Source organism: Agelaius phoeniceus, chromosome 6 (genome assembly GCF_051311805.1).
Source record: "Agelaius phoeniceus isolate bAgePho1 chromosome 6, bAgePho1.hap1, whole genome shotgun sequence".
Taxonomy (NCBI): Eukaryota; Metazoa; Chordata; class Aves; order Passeriformes; family Icteridae; genus Agelaius; species Agelaius phoeniceus.
Window position 1 is genome coordinate 35,532,138 of NC_135270.1, and position 22,345 is coordinate 35,554,482.

Sequence of the window (22,345 nt, forward strand, 5' to 3'; positions counted from 1 at the left end):
GTCACTTAAAGGGGGCCCATAGGAAAAGATTGGGACAGACTTCTTATCAGGTAGAATAGTGACTGGACAAGGGATGAGGTTTTCAAACTGGAACAGGTAGATCTAGATTAGATATTAGGGGGAAGCCTTACTGTGATGGTGGTGAGGCACTAGAAGAGGTTGACCAGATAATCTGCGGATGATCCATACTTGGAACTGTTCAAAGCCAGGTTGGATAAGGCAACCTGGTCTAGTATTCCTGGCAAAGGGGTTGGATCTAGATGATCTTTAATTTGCCTTCCAACTAAAACCATTCCATGATTCTATGAAGTCTACTGGGCCTTTGTAGTCTGAAGAACTCATAATCCAAACCACCAACCTCTCCTCCATTTAAGCCAATATTTTTAGCTGTGTATTCTTAAACTCAGGTTCTATATAGGCATTTGAAAGAAAATTTTTTTATTTAAAGATCATTACGTTTTCTTTTTTGTTGTTGATCAACATTTCTGCTGTAAAAGCAGTTGTTTTCAACAGAGGAACATGAAATTACAGATCTGAGTTCAGCCAAATACTTTTGTAGATTTTGAATAAAATAACTGGGACCATGATTAATAAACAGGAGTCTAACTCATGAAACATTAATTATCTATTGAAAAAGCTGAAGTGAAACTGGTTCCAGTGAAAGCTTTAATTGGAAATTCTACACATGAAAGTTTATTTGTACATTAAAGTTTTCTTCCTTGATTTACAAGGAGGAAATTCTAATTCTTTTCTATGTTTTAAAAGACCTAAACATTTCATAGAATCAAAGAATCATTCAGGTAGGAAGGGATCTCAGAAGGCCAAACAGTGCAAAGTCTTGCTTAAAACACAGATATCTTTAAGATAGGTCCTCTTTCCTTCCATAAAATGCACAGTTCAGCAATGGCCATCTCTGTTTCATGTGCTTCCTGGACAGGCTGCTACAACATCTGCTACCTACTACAACTGAAAGCTGGAAGAAAAATTCAACTAGCCTACAAAAAAGTTGGAATAATTTATGAAGTAGGTGATAAAACCAATTTAAGCAGCCTTTTCCATTGTTCATAAGATTTGCTATTAATTTAGAGGTGAAATTTAAAGCTTTGGATGCTGATTACAAAGACTAAACAGCTCAGGCTCACGATGTCTTATGAAAATGTGTTTTTGTTCCTGTGAGTTACGATATGCTTTGAAAGAGTTTGTACGACACTAATTTATAGAGAGAAAAAGGAGGCTAAATGCTCATAGCAGTTTCTGGAAAGAAAAAGGGCACAGGAACCAGTTGGTTGTTGTTTAATGATACTTACAGAAATAGCAGATGGCTGACATCCATGGAGATTGTCTATGTTGTGTAGATATAGAAGATACAAACATTTGTCAATTAAACATCTAACAGAGCTACTTGGAAGAGAGAACTCCCTGGTATCTACTGATAAGTCCAAAGGATTAGGAGAGACAAAAAAACAAGCTGGAGAAGGCTCAGAAGGAAGCGCATAGATTTGCTTTCAAATCTTCTGCAGCTGAAAAAGCTGAAGTTAAAGGGACAGAAGGTTCAGATAATGATTTCCATTAGCAAGGAGAGATGCCAGGCCAGAGTCAGCCTTCTGTGTCCCCTTCCTTTCCAGAAGACAGAAAGTGCTGAAGTTCAAGTAGCCAGCAAAGGTCTTACCTACTGTCTTTCTTCATTGAATCTATAACCAGAAATTTTCTTTCTTGGCTCCCTTCCCTGGGGTGAATGGTGATAAAGCAGCCCAAGACAGAGAAATTACAACAGAGAAATGAGGGCTGCATGCTCATACAGATATGAGTGGCTTTGCAAGACTTCAACTACTGGAATCTTTATTCATGGGGAGATAACTAAATCTTCTTTTTGACTGAAACATTTTCAGAGTTCCTAAATGAAAGTAGATCAACTTTAAATTTTCTTCAATCTGCAATGTAATACTTTGTGTGCCAGTGTTCTTGGGTAACATTCCAAGACCAGAAGAACCATGTAAAATTTTGCATAAAGGAAGAAATTACAAAGAATAAAGTTTATTAAAAAAAAAAAATCAAAATTACTAGTATTAAAATTTTACTAAAAATTTTAATTGAATTGTCATATTTATACTCTTAAGAAAATAAGAACGCTGGAGTGCTAAATCACGGCAACCTGTTATAAAATATTATTCACTTAAATTTTTAATTCAAGGTATTATATCTTTCATTAAGGTACAGTATACTCTGACACTGAAGGACAGATTAATTCACTCCAAATTCTACCTAAGAACTAAGCTAACAATTTCATCTCTTGGTAAAAATAATGGATTTTAGGTTTGAGTCAATTTTAGATTGAGTCAATATTTATAGCGCAATAATTTATCATGAACAGATATTGCTTCATTAAAAGAGAATTTAAGCAATTCATTGTAGTTAAAATTGCTTAACATATGCACATGCATATCCCCAAATATTTGATGTTATATTATGCACCTGTATGTATACAAGTATTATATTTATATTTTAAGATGCAAAGCTAGTACACATTGTACTTTAGTCTGTCTTAGCTTCATTAGTAGTGACTGCATTCACTAATCCATCCCTCCAGAATTTAAGTGAACTTAAAATTTCAAACCAACAAACCCCAAACTAAACAAATTTTCAAAAAAGAGGAAAAAAATTTAAAAAGAAAAAAAAAAACAGCAAAAACTAAACAAACAACCAAACCAACCAACCAATCAAAAAACAAGCCCCCAAAATAAAAGAAAAACAACTTCAACAACTTTGCAAATACATTTTCTGAAGAAATAGTGTGGACAACAGGATATATCATCTTCAGACACAAGAGAGTAATTATTTAGGCATTTCACTAAAGAGCTCTGTTCTCTAGTTTCTCAGGATCTTACTGACTTACCTAAAAAACTAGCTTCATTTAATTTCAAAATTGGAAAACCACTTTTTATTGTAATAGAAAGCACTCATTTCTCACTGGATTAAGAAATATTGGCATAAAAGCCAATATTTTATCAGCAGAAAAGTCACTCAAAATATAGATCAATTTCAGATCTTTATCTTTCAGGCATAATCATTTACATGTCTAGTAATTGAGAAACTAATCTTATAAAATTGGGGGCTTTCTTTTTAGTATTTTATTATCAATTATCTAGAGTAATTTGTATGCAAAATTATTGCATACAGAAAAAAAAGGAGTTGTAAGTATTAGAAATCATATAAATTGTTTATGCACAGTTTCATCCATCCAAAGCAGTCTGTTGCAAACTCATCCTGCTCAAAAACATCTTTATATAAGTATTTTATGTAAGTCACTGTATACAAAGTAAAATAATTGCACACAGTTGCCAAATTATAGGAAACTGAACCTTACTAGCATAGAAGGACAAAACAATCTTTTCCCACATAGGATACATGAGACACTAAAAATCTTTCCTCTACAGGATAGAGAGATAAGAAAAAATTTTAGTAATAACTTTAAATCCTGTATGATGCATATTTCCCATTCTCCTTACAGAGCAAATTTTTGAAAATTAAAATTTTTATTGAAAATCAAAGAATAAAGAACTAGGGCAATAATAGCTTGCAAATAGTTTTTGCAGTACCCAAAGATTTTGAATGAAGCCAGTAAAAAATAGGCAAAAAGATGCCCAAAAATAACATAAAATGAAATTGTAAAAAACTTCCCAAGTAAATTATCCTTAGGTTTTCAAGTTCTTACAGGCAAGATTTTAAAGTATCTTATTTAGGGTCTAAAAAAAAGTTAACTTTTTTCTTTTATTTATATACATAAATGAAAAGAACATTCAGTTAATCTGTGATTTTTAGTAACATTTTAAGATTTACAGAAGGTTCACCATTTAAGATTAAAATTCAGCAATCTTTAACTAAGACCTAGAGGTCTATTATCACCTTGTACAGTAAAGAAAAGTTTATGAAAAAAACACATTAGAGCATGGCGTTGGAATTTATAAAATACTGTCTAAAAGAACTGCTGAGAAACATGGAACATGTAAGTACAAGGAAAAAAAAGAGTACCAGCAAGTTAATAAAATCTAAAATAACATTTTCTTAAAGAACATGTTATGTTTACCCCTTCCAGCACTAAAGCTTTAAGACTTCTAAGGAGCTGCTGTGACTCTCTATTCCCAAGCAAAAACTCACTTGTTTGATGCGGTCTGGATTAACAGTGGTCTGAGGCTGTAGGATGCTGACAGGCTCTGTCTTGGCCACATTCTGAGGCATTTCTCGAATCTTCTCTGCAATGAAGCCATGAACTGCATTTAGTGCTTCCACTGTTCCCTGGATCAGACACACCCGCTCCGTAGTACCTGCAAATACCAAAAGTCATCTGAATGCTGAGGATTCTTCAAGGTCCCACAAACTGCTTCAGTTAGGGCACAAAGATGGCACTCAAAGGCATGCTGCAAAACCAATGAACAATACCTCCCTAAAAGTACAACGACAGGTTTCTGAAAGATAACATACTGATGATGTGAAGGCATTGTAAACAGCTATTGGTATAGATCCCACAATAACTAACTTTCCAAATCAGCCTGGATAACATCAGTCAGAATACTCATAACCTTCTTCCAAAATGAAATTGTTCTGTTTGTGCTACAGAAAATCAACACCAGTTCTTATCTATTGATTTCTTATTTAAAAACATCTACAAGATGGCTGAAGATGGATGCAGAACTGTTGAAAAATAGTTCCTTGATTTTTTATTTTTTTTTTGTGATGAGACTGGTTTTAGATGATTTGATATAACTAAACAAATATAAAACCTTCCAGTACCAATCTGAAGGGTAAGAGTATAACACTTCACTGAAACAATCCATGTTCTGTATTCCACATATCAAACCACTTAAATAGGTTCCAGAAAATCAGTCTTGACTTGAAAAACAGGATCTGACAGGAGTTAGGAAAAAACTCCCCAAACCCCTCAAAATGAACTTAAAAAGGAATAGTGTAGTTTCCAATTTCATTCTACAGGAATACCAACATAAGACAACCTACACACTCAAGTAAAACTGCCTTAGAATTTCACATAATCCATACTTTTAAAAACATATTGTTTACACTTCCAATATACACAATTTTTTTTATATTCATCACCTCACTGTTGTTTTCAAATATCAGTAGAACAGTTCTATTAACAGAAGACAATTATAAAATAAGCTATCAAAATATTGGTGTATTCCTAAAAATATAGTAGTACCTTAGTACTGATTGTGTTGCAAAGATAAGCCAGATACATATCTCTATTCAATGTCAGTGCATATTTTGCTTCAAGACTATGGAGAACGGGAGCAAAATAACAAATCTGAGCCATAGAATTAGCACAAAAATAAATAAAATAATATTTTTCATTTATATATTCCTAGTAAATACTATTGATATAAGGTCACAAATTAATCTTTTCTCACATAAAATTCATTCACTCTACATAAGAAAATGAAAATGGCAATGTAATGATGTGGCAAATACCAACAAGTTTGCAACAATTTCTGAAATTCACCACATGTTGGTTGGCCTCATTTCCACTGTGCAACCTGCATGGACTCACATAGATTAATGTACCAGAGTGGTAAGCAACCTTCTCCATAGTATTCCCTTCCATTCAATTTTATATTTATATAAAACATAAAATTTTATCACCTTTTATCATCTTAAGATATGCTCCTTACAAGAATGCAACATAGACTTTAACAGAAAACAGTACAGTAACCTTCGGAATTTCCAAGAAAAAAATTAGGTTTTATTAGTTTATACTCTTCACCTACTTCTATCTCTAATATTAAATATTTTATTACTTAAAGAAGAAGAAGCACACTAAGAGCCTTGCCTGCTTTTAAGATAACTTATTCACATATACTCAAAATCTGATTTTTATGTTAAGTATCAGGCAATACTGAAATTCAACACTGGTAGAAGCACTACAGCAAAAAAGACAGAATAAGAAACGTGCTTTTTTTTTTTGTCTATCAAAATATGTTATCTAAAAATAATTAAAATTAGAATTAAAACCTGTCAACCAATATGTCCAAATATGTCAGATTATTAATCCTTAATATAAAATTAGAATGTTTACACTCTTAACTGCAAGTTATAAAAGTCTCCCAATCAAACGCATATTTCTCAGGAGGAAGCTTTTACAAATATTTTTGTGACCTCTTACAGCATCTTTTCAACAAATCAGCTTCAAAATACAGCTCATTTTCTTTTCCAAATGCTTTCTCAGAAAAGGGAGTTTGACTGCCACGAGTGAAAGCCACCACAGCAAATGAAACTTGGTTCCTAGACAAAGCTTTCTTGATGCCCTTTTGCTTTTTCCTACTTGGCTCCCTCCCCTTCTGCAAACACCGCCTGTGGTTTCTGTGTAAAGCAATCCAGCTCCAAGGAAATGCTCCGGGGAGTCTTTACAAGGGAGTATTAATTGTCTCCTAAACGATGCGATGCGAGGTGGGCTGATCAATGCCGCTAATGCAAGTGTTCCTCTCTGCCTCTGCAGACAACACAGGCAAACAAGGCACAGATCGGGTTACGGGCCAGCCACAGCTCAGCCCGAGCGCGCTCAGCAGGGACGGCTCCTGTCAAAAACACCTGCACGGAAAACTGCCCGTGCCAAACGGCGACTTCGGTACACCTGACGCTAAGCGAATAAAGGGTGTTTGGCAATCTGTGCTGTTTTAGAAGGTGCTGCATAATAAAAATATGCTGGGTGTAATACCTCAGACCAAGCACGCTACATTTCAGTACGTATGAACTAGAATGTAGTAGCAGAAATCGCTGTTCCACGAAAAAATAAAATCGTGCAGCAACACATCTCACACAGAGTTAAAGTTTGAAATTGTATATTTGCTTTAATAGTCGCATGCACAAAAAAATTTAAAAGTTATAAAATGTGGAGAAATTGTATACCTATACAGTTTTGAATTGTATTAATCTTTTTAAAGCAATGTTGTCATATTCCTTCAAACTGTAATAGCTTCTCAGTCAGATACTAAAGTACAATAATTTGTAAGAATTATGCAAAAGAAAAACTGACAGCTACATGACCAACCTGTATAGCAAAAATAAACCTACCAATCACTAACACTGGTGAAATTTCTGTAATTTTAAGAACTTTTAGGCTCTCTAGTGTATGAATTAAAGTGCCAGATTGCTTATAATTTTCAGTTAACAGTTTTATCCAATCCTTTTTTCACATTTCTGTGAAAAAAAGCTCACCCATCCGTATGTATAATTTTTTTTCATATGATTTTCAAAATATGTATTTAAAAGGCAGACCTAATTTTTGAAGTAGCTGACAAAGAAAATCTAACTACCAATTCACTGCCCTTATTTATGTTCTGTAAGCATAAACAACATAAATTTATTCTCTTTTAAAAAATTATTTACAACTCAATTAGGTGCTAGGGTCATGTATTGACACTGCCTTTTATATATGAAGATACAAAACATACACAAGAGAGGAATAATTTTGACAAAGATAATAGCTAAATGTAGAATAGGTGATCATCACCCCTCTACATTAAATAAACCCACAAAAAATGTTTTTATGTATGTCCAATAATAACAAAGCCCTTCATAGAAATTTGCATGTAGCTATGAATCGGAAAAAAAAAAGAAATCTAAAAACATGCTGCTGGTGTTTCTACAATCTTTTGTTTTGGTTTTTTTTTCCCCTAAGGGGGAAAAAAAGTGCAAGTGCAGTGTCATTTCTTTCCCCTCATATTAGAATCCAAATTCAATTTGCATGTGTGGGTTTTAACTTTTTCTTTTCAAATAAGAGGCAGAATACTAATCGCACAAAAATACCTTTGCCTGTACACTCACCAAAAAAATTTATCTGTAAAACCATCAGAGTAAAAAGGAAACCTTAATCTGGTTTTTTTAATTTTTTTTTGTTTAGTTTTGAGGGAGGCATTTTTGGGGCCTTTTTTTTACATGGCATTATATAGAATATTTCTTTTTTCTCTACAGTTCCATAGGAGAGGGAAAAGTGAAATCATTACCAGGCATCACACAATTTACAGGAAACTAGACAAAAGACTCTTTTGATATCTAATAAATTAGGACTAAAATGTAAACAGGCTTGCAATAACTTTAAGAACTCATTTTTCCTCCTACCTCAGGTAACTACCTAAAATTTTATTTCTGGCAAATATCCTTGGACGCCACACTAATTTTTTCAAGAACTTCCAAACAACAGACCATGATTTTTCTCAGAGAATGTTATTTATTTATTGGACAACTGATACAGCTTTTAAAGCAACCATTAGAATAAATGGCAGGAGATGCTACAGGATAAATGATCCTGATGCTTTTGATGTTTGCATTTCTGTACTTAACTGGCACACATCTATACATGGTTGCCATTAAAATTTAAAATGCTTACTTAAAGACTGATTCAATGTGTAGGAGTTCATCTGTTCACAGAAATGCTCACTAAATGTTAAATGTGCTTCTGTGTCTTTGGAAAATAAGAAGCATTTCTCAGCTGAAATGTTTTGGGGAATGCATGGTACCTTTCAGAAATCTCTGGCATTTATATGACTCTATAAACTTTACATTGGGCTTTTACGTCAATCTTAAAGAGAATTTGAAAACCTAAAAAGCACAATGCAATAGCAGCCCAGGGTAATCCCAATATATCCACTAATTAAATCTCCTTGTATTTTTCCAGTGTACCATGCCAATTTCTCTGATACTAAAAGTGAGAACCTGTGAGAGAAGCTGAAGCTAAAACCTCAACTAAGTGAAAGCTGCACTACAGTCTCTCATCTGCTCATTTACATTAAACTTTTTGTTTGACAACTCCCAGTACAGCACTCTACTAAACCCAATGTCCCATACATGCATTCTTGTGACCCATGATCAGCTGGCTGTTAAAGTAGGATTCTATAGAACACCACACAGACTGATTCAGCCAAAAACTGATCTTGCAAACCCCTGGGGAAATAGGACTGTGCTTGGACACTATTGCCAAGCAAACTAAAAATTGTCAGTAACTTGCTTAACATGAAGTTCTGATAAAACTCTTGAACTCTTCCACTGCACATCTGCATAAAGCCTAGGAAAATGAAAGTCATAAAATAAAAATGTTTTTTAATTCAAATGCATTAGAAGTATCTTACAGGGTCTTCAACATAATGCATAAAAAACCCCTTTGTCATATAAATGACAAAATGTACAGTCTTAAATGCAACACATAAGATATGTGTTGTGTTTCTGTAACACTTCACAGATAAGTGAAATGTTACAGAAAGCTCAACTGGACAGTTTTGTCCTTTAGTTCCTATCTCTCTCCTTTTTACCTTGCTTCTTGACAGAGAATTAATTGGTCTTAACACAGAGTCTGTACCCATATTCCTCACTGACAGAAAGGTGTCTCTCAAAGCAAAGCCTGATGATCCCAGACCTCCCAAAATGAAAGGGGAAGCAAGGGCTGGTTGACATTCTAGGACATTGATGCTCTTGTTTTCATCCAGACAAAATAACGTTGGAGCTGCTTGCTTAGGACACTCACACAAATAAGGGTGCATTCACAGGAAGCTCAACTCAGGTTAATAACACATCTTTTAGATATGACATCTGACAGCCATGCACATATGTGTGCACATACCTATTCATACCCACATATACACCAATTTGTTTCACTGTCATTGAATAGGTGACAGCTTTCACTAGAACTCAAATATTGAAATAGATCAAGTTTAAAAATTCTGCAAAACTTATGAAATGTATGATTCCTCAGAGTTATATGAAAACAAGTTTACAATCTGTTGTGATTTGGACACAAGACTGAATTCCATGAATCCAGGTTTAACGTAGTCATGACTAAAGAAACAGATTATTCCCATATGAGAGAGAAAGCATGGAAAGTAAAAAAACTCAAACCTCATCATTATTAAAGGTTTAGAAAAGATGATAAGTCATCTTAAAAAGCAAACAATCCATTGAATATAAATTGTTTTGTTGTGTATCAGCTACAGCTTTGATGATGATCTCCCAGAAACATAGTTACATAAAGACAGATGAAGAATTATTATTAGTACTATACTGTCATTTGTAAGACAGGATTGCAACTACTTCTCTTTGTTTAAGAGTTATTAATAAAAAATAAAGATTCCACTGCAAAGGTAGTAAATGTCTCCAAAACCAAAGGAAAGGGCCAGATTTTTTTTTCTCTTTTCTTTCTATGGTTTTATGTAGGACTGTTACTTAGATGAGAAACACTCACAGAGAAAGTATGTGTACAAATTAATGCCCAAATGGCTGCAATGAAAGTGAACATACTCTACCTATGCTTTGGGAAAGCATGGTTCTGGACAACAAAAGCACTGGAAATAAAAAAGCCCTCAAGCCATGGAAAGAAGCACTATACTTTAATAATTTTGTTTGTGGGAATTTTTGTCTTAATATATTATTTGTAAAATTATCTATAACAAATGAACTACTGTTTAATCAAACAAAACCCACCTGAATCCGTCATAACATTTACAATAAAAAATGGGAACATAAAACATAGAATTTAAACAAAATACAAAATAAATTGATTAATCATTGCTATTTACATGTTCTCCTTAAAAAAAAAAAAATCACATGAGTTTTGATGAGCCCCAGATTGCATGGTACTCTCTGCTAACAAAAAGAAATCTGCGTCAATTTTTCTTAACAGTGGTAACATACTTGATGGACTTCAATATACTTCTGATTTTTTTCAAAAGGAAATGGGCTCACCATTGTCATACTTTCTAATAATGGAATGTAAGCATTTGATTATTCAGGTATTTTTTTAGATTATCAGGGCCTGGAATATTGCACAGAGTTACCATTTTTTCCCTATGAGTAACCATCTAAATAAGTAAACATTTATTAAAAATCCAGTAGTGAAATTTGGTGAAAATGTGAAAGTTAATGATAAGTAAATCTTTCAAACTCGTTAAAACCAAGCACACACAATACTACCAGAAGACCATATCTTCTGGAGAAAAGAAAATAACTGACCTTATTTTTAGAAGGGGACCACAGAATAGAAAGAAAATAAATACCATATGTTTTTCAACATATCTGAAATGAATTTTTTTATTAACAAAAGAGTGTGAGACTATTTTTTCCTACAAAGTAATGTTCACTTCACAATTACTGCTTTTATACTATGTTATAGCAATATGAACCTTTGTTCATAATGCCTCCTACATGACAATTACCAACCAAAGGGGAAAACCCACTCATTTAAACAGTAAGATATGTACTCTGAGAAATTGTAGGAACTGATACATTTTATAATTTAGAGTGGTAACAGCTGAAATCACCAAGGAGCTTTTCTCCTTAGAAATATTTCTCAAGTTCCATAGTTTAGAAGCCTGTGAAAGGCTTTGAAAAATCCTTCTGGATAAGCTGAGCTGCTCAAGAAATCAAATCACATAAAACAATCATTGACATTTATTTGTTTAGAGGAAGCAAATACCAAACTTCAGGTAAATGAGCCATACTCAAACTTTAGATTAGAAATTCTATTAAAATATTTGTGACTGCATGTATATTTTTTCCCCTATATTGCAGGTAAACACTGACAGCAATCAGGGGAACATGATTTTTCAAGAGTATGCTTATTACTAACAAATGCTTTTTAAATTAAGTCATGATCCTGCAAGAAATCACCTTTATCTATAGCATTCAAGGCAAACATTAGAGGCATAATTCCAGGTAGGAATAAAATGTAAAGAAACATGTTATAGCAATTAATTCTAATAGTCATTAGAAGTATTCTGCAGAGTAGTCCAGAAATATGAGGAGAGAGACAAGGATACACACACCTTTTGCTTTCAGATTAAGAGTGTTCTGTCAAAACCAGGATGAGCTCCTGTTGTGAAGCAGTCATTATAGCATTATAGCACTGTATACATCCAGAATAGGCCCAAATAAACACAAACCACATTCTTTATGTACCTACCTCCTTTTTTCATCCCTAAGTGCTAGTCTAATCCATGTTCTGCTCATAATAGATCTTATGTGCTGTATTTTTAATTAAATCCATAGCTCCCCAGCAGCAGACTCTAGTTCAGAGTTCATAAGGTAAGAAGAGTTTCTGATTACTACTCAAACATTTTCTATGTCACACTTATCTTTCCTTGTCTTCCCAGCTCCTTCCTGATCACCAGACTGTAACCCTTCTATATCATATCCTGCTGATTTTTCTATGAATGGCATTAATCTCCCATAAGTTTAGTTTTCTAGGATTTATGCCCTTAACCAACGTAGCTGGTTAAGAAAGACAGATGTCCATGAACATCCAGTGCATCCCATCTACTTTTAGATGGAATCATCCCCAAAAGATAAGAAGTTCTCACACTTAATTAGAGAAGAAACTTCAAGTATTAGTTTAGACAAGATGGAGAGCTCCTCAAAGGCTCACTACATACATGCATAGCACAACACTGTTTTCCTATTTATACAACATAAATAGGAATTACTCTTCTTACTAAAGTGATAATAATTAATATAGCAGCATTAAAAACATTTCCTGGATGTAGGAATAAAGCATTATGTAAAATGATTTTGGTGTTGTAAGAGGTAAGTTGAAGTTTAATGAAGGGATTTTTTTCCTCAAAAAACAATGTCACACTCATTTCTGCCCACCAGAAGATTTATATAAATTCATAAATATTTTGTCATTTCATATGTCTACAATAAAAAGGAGTAAAAAATGTTATGTAGGCAGAACTGTTTCTAAATAGGACTCTTTCACAACTTTTTGCACTGGATGACAGTTGCTCTTTTTCTATTTTTATAGCTACACATTCTTTTTCCCTAAGCACTCAAAAATTCCTGCTTCACAGGTATTTGCTGAACTATTTTCATTCTTGTACAAAATTACTTTCAAAATAGCCAAGGTAGATATAATGGCCCTGGGAAGTTCAGTACCAATGAGAATCAGATGAAGTGAACAAAAGATCTCCTGCCAGTACTGATTGAGCCAGACAGGAGCCTTTTTTAAAGGCCAGTCATTTTGTGAGTATTTTCAACTATTCAAAAGAATAATGTAATAATTTAATGTGTATACAAATGGTACGAGATTACAATGCGTTTATTATTTTTATTATTGGATTTGAAGGAAGGAATCTGCATCTCAAAGGACTCCAAGGCATAAGAGTTTTTCCACAGCTGCTTTTCAAGAATCATCTCATGGGCTGGAATTTCTAATTAATCTGAGTAAGTTACTGGTGCTCAGATACTCCTCCATGGACCTGCTGTGCAGTAACACAAGGAAAATGTTACAGATTTAAGAACCTCACTGATTCTTCTCCTCAATAGGCAACAAAAGACAAGTTCATCTCTAAAAATCAGACTCTCTACAGATACAAATACATGTGAAATGGTCTCCTTTCTCTATTTGCCTGAGAGCTCATTTTTATAGGGTAGAAGCAGATTTAAAAATGAGGAATGTGAACTTCAAGAATGGTACCTAATCTGTGCCAGCTACTTGTATGAATTCTGTACCAAGAATGGCCCTTCTCTCAACAGTTTTTAAGTCTATTCCCTTGTCTAACACTAAACCAGGGATGCTCAGAAAGCCTCTCTAAGTCAGCAGCAGAGGAGCACTGCAGGTACACGCGTTGGGGATGGGGAGGAGGGAGGGTGCAGTCACCATCCCTCTGCTCTTCCCTTTTCCTGCAGCCACAGAACTTATTACAAGAAAGAAGTTGAAGCTCAGTAATTCTGCTAAGGGAAGAAACATACACTCTTCCAAACCTCCCATACCACCTGGAACTACAGGATTTAGAGCCTTTGGGATGGGACTCCTGCAGCAGGATCACATTGGCCAGCAAGAGCTGGATTATTAAAGAGCATTTATGCTCACAAAAACTTGTGATCTCTTATCCCTAGAAATAACAGCATCAGAGTAGGTGGGAGCACTCTGATATGCTTTTTTAATATTATTGTGACAAACTCAGATGGCATCATTTATTCAAATAAAGTGCAATTTTTCACATTCATTAGCAAGCCAATGAATGGCAGTAATGTATGTTAAGCTGAACAAGGGTGTGAAAATTCCATAAAGCATTTATGTGTCTGAGGGACCTAACAACCCTTTGCCTATTCTTTTTTTCCTTACCCCAAAATTACCTGCCACCTATAAAGATAATTACTTTTTGTTGCCCTCAAATCTTAATTACTTGTGGAGTCTTTCAGATCTTCATTATTACTAGCCATGCTCACACATCTCTTTTGGGGAAAAAAAAAAATAAGGTGTCTTGTGGAGAGAAGACCTAGAAAATGTTAATCTGTGGAAAAGGTGCAGCATTGATGGCTTAGTAAGATTTGGAATGTAATTTAAATGCTAACAATGTGCATTTTCAAGAATGCGTTTCAAGTGTCAGGAAACAGAGAAAACTAGTTAAATTTTCACAATATGAAAAGTGTTATTTGAAAATAAATGGAATGGGAAGATTAATTTTAAAACTGGTATATCCAAAGCACTGGCAGTTGAAGATGCTTAATGACTCTTAACCAACACTACTTAACACAAAAGGAGCTGTCTAAATTGTCTAACAGAAGAACTGACTGGAAACAGCAAAAGTTGAGGAAAAGGCAGGAGGAGAACTGGCACAAATCAAACAAATTACAAAGGCAAAATGCTTACCAGTCAGTCATACATTTTGACCCAAATATACACAAAATAAATATATCCCAAAATAAACACAGCTCAACTTTTTAAATTAAAGAAGTTTTAGTCAGAAGAATGATTGCATATAAGCATATCCATGCTTGATGCCTTTCTTAAAACAGGTATTTGAAATATGCCTAGCATATGTTTCTGAGTGCAAATACAAACATAGGACATTAGAAATTGCTCTCTCAAGTGAAACAATTATATGAACAACTATAAATGAAAAGTAATGTACTCCTTCAAGGCAAAAGCCTAGCACAAAGCATTTATTCTAGTCTAGAAATAAAAAAGTTGCAGTAAGTAGTTTCTAATCACAAACAGAAACAAAAATGAACAAAGTAAAAACCATCTACTGATATCTTGTAATTTTTGAGATGGTATTTCACAGCTATACACAGCAATATACTTTTCCGAAACTTTAATTTTGTGCCTACTCAGAACAAGACACAGACTGAGAAAAGCTTTAGTAATAACAATATCTCCTCTGTTTTACCAGCATGGAGAATTATCCTAATGCTGTTATTGACCAAGCGTATCAGAATTATGTCAGGCTTTAAAATCTGCCTGGTTTTCTCCAAATCTAATTCTAGATTTCTCTCCTCGACACTAATAAACCAGCCCGAAATAGAAATGAAATTCCTATTCATTCTGAAATCTTTTTTAGCACTAAAAACAAACCATGGAGTATTGTAAAATATGTACAATAGCTTAATGAGGGACTAAGACATCCTGAAATGGGGGAAAACCCAAATTCAGTAGAATCCTTATTCTTTGATCATTCATGAGATATTTTTTTATGCCAAGGAAATTGTTTTTGCCCATTTGAAAAAGAATTTACCAGCCTAATTAGATTTTTTTTTTAATCTTCTCTCAAACCATTTAATCCATGGATTGATTATTCCTGCATGATACAAAATGCAGTTTGAAATTTTCTTTTTCTCATAGGAAAAAGTAAGGTCAGAATCACAACAAAAATAGCATCCAAAAATCCAAGTAATTTCATGAAGCTGGAATTAATGAAGCCTATTCCCCTACAGATTTGCAGTTTTTTTAAGGTAGGAAGATGCAGTCTCTGACAGAAGCTTTTCCCAAAGTTGTTTGGGGACAGAAAATACAGGCATAAAGGAATGCCCTCCTTTAGCAGAGGATTTCATAGCATCATTCTCCAATCCAAAGATGTTTATCTTTTAATGGACATAAGAATTTTTTTATCTGAGAAAAGATCATCTCTTTGTCAAATGCTGATCATGTTTATAAAGGGTTCAATGTTGTTTCACAAAAACATCAGGCAAGGTAACACTGAGACTGATCAAACAAATCAAGTGTCTTGTTCAAAATTGTCCTAATCATCATTCAGAAGCAATAATATATGCCTATATTAATTAAAAATCAAAATTCAACTATTTTCCATTTGTCTATTTAGCCCTTTTGTAGGTTTTTGATAAACTAGGATTGGGACATTCTGAACTTTGCCTTTCAACGAAGTGGGTAAACCTTCCTTACAGTCACAAATGGTGCCCTTAGAAATATATTTATAAAATGGAAAACAAAGTTCCTTAAATGAACTCTTGCAACTCTAATTCCTCCTGAGTACTGAGCAATATATATACTGGGTCAAGTGTAGAAAATGGTTATTTACTTCTACTGAATTTGCATTTCCTGCTCAGAACACATGGTGGAATTTTTTATGTGCCATGATACTTATATTTTGATACCAAGATCATTCTGAATTGTATTCATGACACTTATACTCAAGTAGGAAAAATTATGAGGTCTTAATACTTTGAATTATTCCCAGCTTTTTGTATCACTCTTAAGAAAACATATTACAGACTATGGGTTCTAGATATGGCCAAATTATTGAAACAATAGGAAAAAAGGTAGCAAATAATAACTGAGGTACTTATGCATGACAAAGGAAAGAAAAAATATTTAATAGATCAATAAAAAATTGAACAAGAAAGAGGAAAAAAACTCCTTAAACAATAGCTGCTATTTTAGATTGAATAATGAAATTATGAGATATGCAGATGACATTAAATGTAAGTTTTCAAATACAAGATAAGCAAAAAAAATATACCACACGACCATTGATTACAATGAACCCAGTTATTTAGACCTTTTTAATTTCTACACCATTTTTTACTGCAGCATTTGGTGTAATGCTGTATTTTGTTTGCCTTAGTAATCATGAATATTACATGCATTGTGCTCAGTTTTAGAACATGAGCCTTTCTATATTTGTATGTTTCTTGTTAACGTGCTATGGAATTCAAAACCTATGGGACTTTAGGACCTTAATTTAAGCCTGTGGCAATGAAGATGCAGCTGTTCATTTATAAGCAATCATCACAGATACAGAAGTTTGAAGATCAAATTTGAAAAGCCACTTTCCCAAACTTTTAAAATTATTAAATTATAACAGAATCAATGCTTTTTTTCTGAGAATTATTTTTACTCCAAGTTTAAAATCATTACAGAGCATTCCACCTGAGCTTGCACCATGTTAGAATTGCAGATTAAGTATCAGTATTTGATTATTATTGTAATGCTTCCTTCTCACATACATAATTATAATATATCATCAACCATGACCCACTCAAGAGTCTTTTGAAGTTGGCATTAAAAATTTTATTCTACATTCACCCAGGTGCAGTTCAACACTGCTGGCACAATTTATTTAAATGAAACTTCACCTATCATTGAATCAAATAATTATAAAGTAGTGTTACTTATTGGTTTTATAGAAAAACCCTAAATAAATAAAGCTATAAACAAAGCAGATGACTTTATCAAGATATGGAATCTACATATCTGTTGAAATCTACAGATAACATATTAAAGGGTCAAAATTTATCAGAGGTCTGGGGAATCTCTTTTACAGGGAAAGGCTGAGGGAGCTGAGCCTGTTCAACCTTGAGAAGAGGTGAGTGAGAGGGGACCTCATCAATGTGTCAAAGTATCTGAAGGGAGGGTGTCAGACAATGGATCCAGGCTCTTCTTGGTGGCGATAAGTAACTGGACCAGAGGCAATAGGAAGAAACACGCACAGAAAATTCCACCTGAATGTGAGGAAGAACTTTACTGTGAGGGTGACTGAGCACTGGAACAGATTGTCCAGAGAGGTTGTGGAGGCTCCCTCACTGGAGACATTCAAGGGCCATCTGGATGCAATCCTGTGCCATGTGCCCCAGGATGACCCCTTGCGGTCTCTTCCAACCCGCCTTGTTCTGTGCTTCTGTGAAATGTATTTTGTTTTCACTGACATGACAGGACAGCTGTGTACCTGTGCTACAAGTTACTTTTTCAAATAGGATACTCTGTTTTATAGGATTAGGAGAGTAATCCAGAGTGCAAAGGGCTGATCATGATGGAGTCTAGAAACTCTCTGAATTAGTGCCAAAGTTAAATTCCTGTGGCTAAAGTCCAAAGTTCTGCTGTATTAGGGGGCAACACTGTAGAAAGCTTTGCAAGTAAGCTCTCAGAGAGAGCATGGTCAAGATTATCAGTAGATATTAATGAAAGTAGTATTTTCAGACGGTTGATAGAAATGGTATCATATTACCATGGCTCTCTTTCTTGATAGTAACAGGAAGTCTCTTTAGTTGTGTGGCAGCAGTATTGTTTAACCTCTCCTTAATGTTTTGTCCTGAGTACAGCCTGAGAAAGAAAGTTTCTTCTCCAATGGATACTATAAGGTTCAACAATATATTAGTCCTTAACAAATGAACAAAAACTGTAAGACAAGAAACTTATTTTCCTCTTTCATTCCTCCTCCTTTATCCCATGAATTTTTTTCTCTTCATTAAAAAAAAAAAAAAATCAGAAGGCAGTATTTCCTAAAGCAAGGCAGGCCTCCCAAAAGACAATCACCCAGGTTTTTTGATTTTCCTACAAAGAGGTAGCTCTAGCTTCCTTTCCCTACAGATCTAGCCACTGACAAGAAACTCTGCAGCAAAAATCCTCAAGGAAATGCAAGTAAAAATTACAAAGTTTTCCAAGCAGGCAGGCTCCTTTCAAATGCAGTTTCACCTTTTCCTTTCAGACACACAGGGGACTTCCTTCAGTAGCACCAGACAGACATAAAATTCAAATAAATGTGCAAACACCAGAAAGGAGTGTGGTATATGCTGTTGGTTAAGAAAAATGGTACCATAAGAGTGCAACATCTAAAGCCACTTGACTTGGGTTGCTATAGAGGCCACAAACTCAAGTAGGTGAGAATTTGTGAATTAGAGTAGGGTAGGATTTTCTATTCTTTGTATGCTTCTCAGATCTCTCCTTTTTCTGCAAAAGCTCTCTGCAGTGATGGACAAAATCAGAGAGAAATACAACTGGAAAGATACCTATTTTTTGGTACATTTATTTACATAGATGAGCAAGCACCAGGAAAACTGCTTTCTCACTATTAAGTAAAATACAGGCAACAAAAAAGATACAAAAGTATTAAGAAAGCATTAGGAGCTGGATGCCTAAGAATGTATTTCTTAATTTGTTATATACCAACCTCTAGAACATACATTTCAAAATACAGTTAATTAAAGATTATGAACCTCCCAACACTTTAGCAAGACACACTATTGTTTTATTACTTGGAGGTAGGTATTGCTCCTATCATTGAAGACCGTTTTGTATGGTATATATTCAAAAGAAATCTAAGCTTAAAATTGATGGTTCTACTTTGTCTTTTCCTGATGTATATCTAGAACCATGTAGTTATAAATTCTGAAAAAAAAAAATCCATTTTATTAATGTTAACATAAAAAACTTCAACCACCACAATGCAAGTCAGTTTGCTTCAGAGTTCTCTCATTGATGTCAATTTTATTTTCCCAAATCAATTTTATCACTTTGTCCTATTAGAAGTGCATTTCTTTCCAAGTTGACTCTAAATCAAATATCTGAAAGGAAACCCCATCAAGATAATTCCCTGATGCAGGCACTACAAAGTGGTTATAGTGGTAGCATGTAAATGACTACAGTGCTGATGCTCATTCTAGAAATTGTCAAACATCACCTGACCTCTGTCAGAGTGAAGAACTTGGTAAGAAATTGCAACATGCAGAAATTTCATGTGCTAGTGGTAATTAGAGGTCATTGCTCCCAACTAGGAATTTGAACCCTGCTCAACCATCTAATGCAGATCTACCTACCATGCAAGTCATGAAAAGCTCCTAGGAAATGTGCATCTCAAGTCTCCAAAGTGACAACCAATCAGAAAGGGATCAAAAAAGCTCTTTCTCTGCTCTCTGGGTCTTTTTATGAAAATGAAAATGTAGCTTGAAATAATCAAGGCTTTTCCATCCATTACCCAATAATATCTTCTAAGGCAGTTGCTATTCAAGTGATTAAGTTTTAAGTAGTGGCATGTCTGAACAAGTCATGATAAAAAAAAGGCAGCCTGCAGGAAATCCAGAAGGACAAACCTCCAGAATTTAAAAATTATCACCCATGAGACCAGCTTTCCCTTTGGGAAAAGTTCAGTATCTTTTTCACATACAAGATAGAGATATTTCACAAAAAAATCCACTGTATTTTAATTATTTTAAGCTGGAATATCCACAGACATCACTAGCACCTAAGACAGCAAGGATTCAGAACAAATATTTTGCTTAGAGTATCTCTTACAGTATGCAAGGTAACAGTAACTTTTCTAATCAACACTACAGTATCTCATCTAACAGATCACCGGGAGGATATAGAAAAGTAGAGTGAATTACAGTTTGCTGAAAATCCACCACAAAGGATTCCAACAGTTTATTTGGTTTGGGCTTTTTTTTTTTTTTCAGTATCAGAAAAAGAACACTATATTCTTTAGATCTTGGAGGTTTACTAAAGCAAAGAGATGTCAAAAAGAAAGTAGGCCAATCAAAAATAAAAAGGATGAATGTAAGGCATTGCTTTGTCCATCAGGAAAGATGATTTTTTAGTATAACTTTATATAATTTTTAATTTTATTTTTATATCCTTTACATATGTATAGATACATACACACCTCATTTGTAATAAAAAAAAGCTGTGTCTATCTGTATTTCTTTAAATTTTTAAGATGAATGGCCTTATAATAAAATTGCATGAAGTGAGATAGAAGAAAAAAAAATTCAAAAAACCAGTAACACATATTTGATAATGCTAATAAGCTCAAGTGTTTTTGTACCAACCACCAGGCATTCCTGCAACTACCACTATAAAGCTCCACTGTCATTGTCTCTAACTGAGAAATATTTTACATAACAACAAAAGAGAAAATAAAGAAGTAAAACAGCCCAGTAACTGCCACTGCTCCTTCACTCTGCCTAAAATAAATAATTGGATAGGACATGATTAAAGAGAATTACGTTAACAACTATAGTTTACATGCACATATTTTCATGCATATAAATAATAGGCAATGCCATATCATCTCTGCCAGGAAGTCACCTTCATTTGCAAGGATGTGAATTTGAGCCACACAGCTCCTCACTGGATCAAAATTAAAATGGAAGCAAATCAATTTTGTAATTATTAATATAATAGACAAGAACTAGGGTGGTGAGCCATCAATTCTAATTAAAGGCTGCAATTAAAGGATACTTCAATCAATCATCTCTCTGAAAGTATACTCTATTGATTGCTGCATTAATTATTAAAATCATATTAAAATAAAATTCAGATTTACTTATCTGCCAGCTACTTCAAGATAATATTCTGGGTCTTATAACTAAATTAGTGACATCATAACTAGGACAATTTTTTTTTTCTTTTCCTGTAAAGAATCCTCAGAAGGGGTACTCAAGAATTTTACTTTCTGACTCAGTCTATTAACTCCCCATGGCAGTCCTTTAGGACTTGCTTTTCCTTCACCAGTATTTGTCAGAATACTTACTTGTGTCTTATGTACTTCAAGTATACGTACATATCGGACAATCCTAAATTAGGTATTTTAAGAACTTTTGACAGAGGCCTAGTTCTATAAGTAATAGGGAGGAATGTTAAAATACAATTCATAATTTTGCAGGTCAAACTGAAATATAGGTAGATGAAAAGCAGAGTTCACAGTTAATGGCAACAAAGAGGTACTTGACTCAGTCATGTTTTATGTTCCTATGAAGAAAAAGAACATAAATAAGAAAGTAGTTGAAAAGATAAAGAGGATAATTCAATCTTGACCACAAAATTCAAGTTAAAGGCAGTCTCTGTTGAGGAAAATGCAAAAATATTGACGTAAACAGACTGTAAGACACAAAATAAGCCAAGATACGGGTATGGCAAGGAAGAATTTTGAAAGATTGCTTCCCACCTTAGTCCTTGCATAAACAACTTTTGATGCTGGTATGATAAAACCATAAAAAGGCACTACCTGAATTCTTAAGTAAGTATGTATGTTATCAGCATTATCTCATACAGTTTCTCAGTATCTGCAGTAAGCTAACATAATGACAAGAAAGTAAGGTACAGTTGAAGCCCTCTTGATTTCAACTGCACAAATACAGTACCTGGTGTAACAACAAAGAATTTCTTTGTTACCTTATCCAAACAATCCCTAAAGAGCTATTTAAATTTTGCCTGAAATGAAAAGATTGCCAGATGCTTTCAAAGACCACAGGCCCTTGACTGAGCTAAAAAAGCTAAGACTATCTCCATAAAGTCTTGAATTTGTAAAAACCCGTTCCAAATGGTCAAATTCCACAG

At 34.1% G+C, this 22,345-nt stretch overlaps 1 protein-coding gene across 3 annotated transcripts in view; it reads right to left on the reverse strand.

The window, feature by feature from the left end:
- NOVA1 (NOVA alternative splicing regulator 1) overlaps window positions 1–22,345 on the reverse strand; it is a 139,283-nt gene that overhangs the window by 31,787 nt on the left and 85,151 nt on the right. For all 3 annotated transcript variants that reach the window (XM_054634464.2, XM_054634463.2, XM_077180390.1), the window contains one exon: window positions 4,156–4,322. In XM_054634464.2, the coding sequence (XP_054490439.1) occupies window positions 4,156–4,322 (167 nt within the window). The remainder of the gene's footprint in view (window positions 1–4,155; window positions 4,323–22,345) is intronic.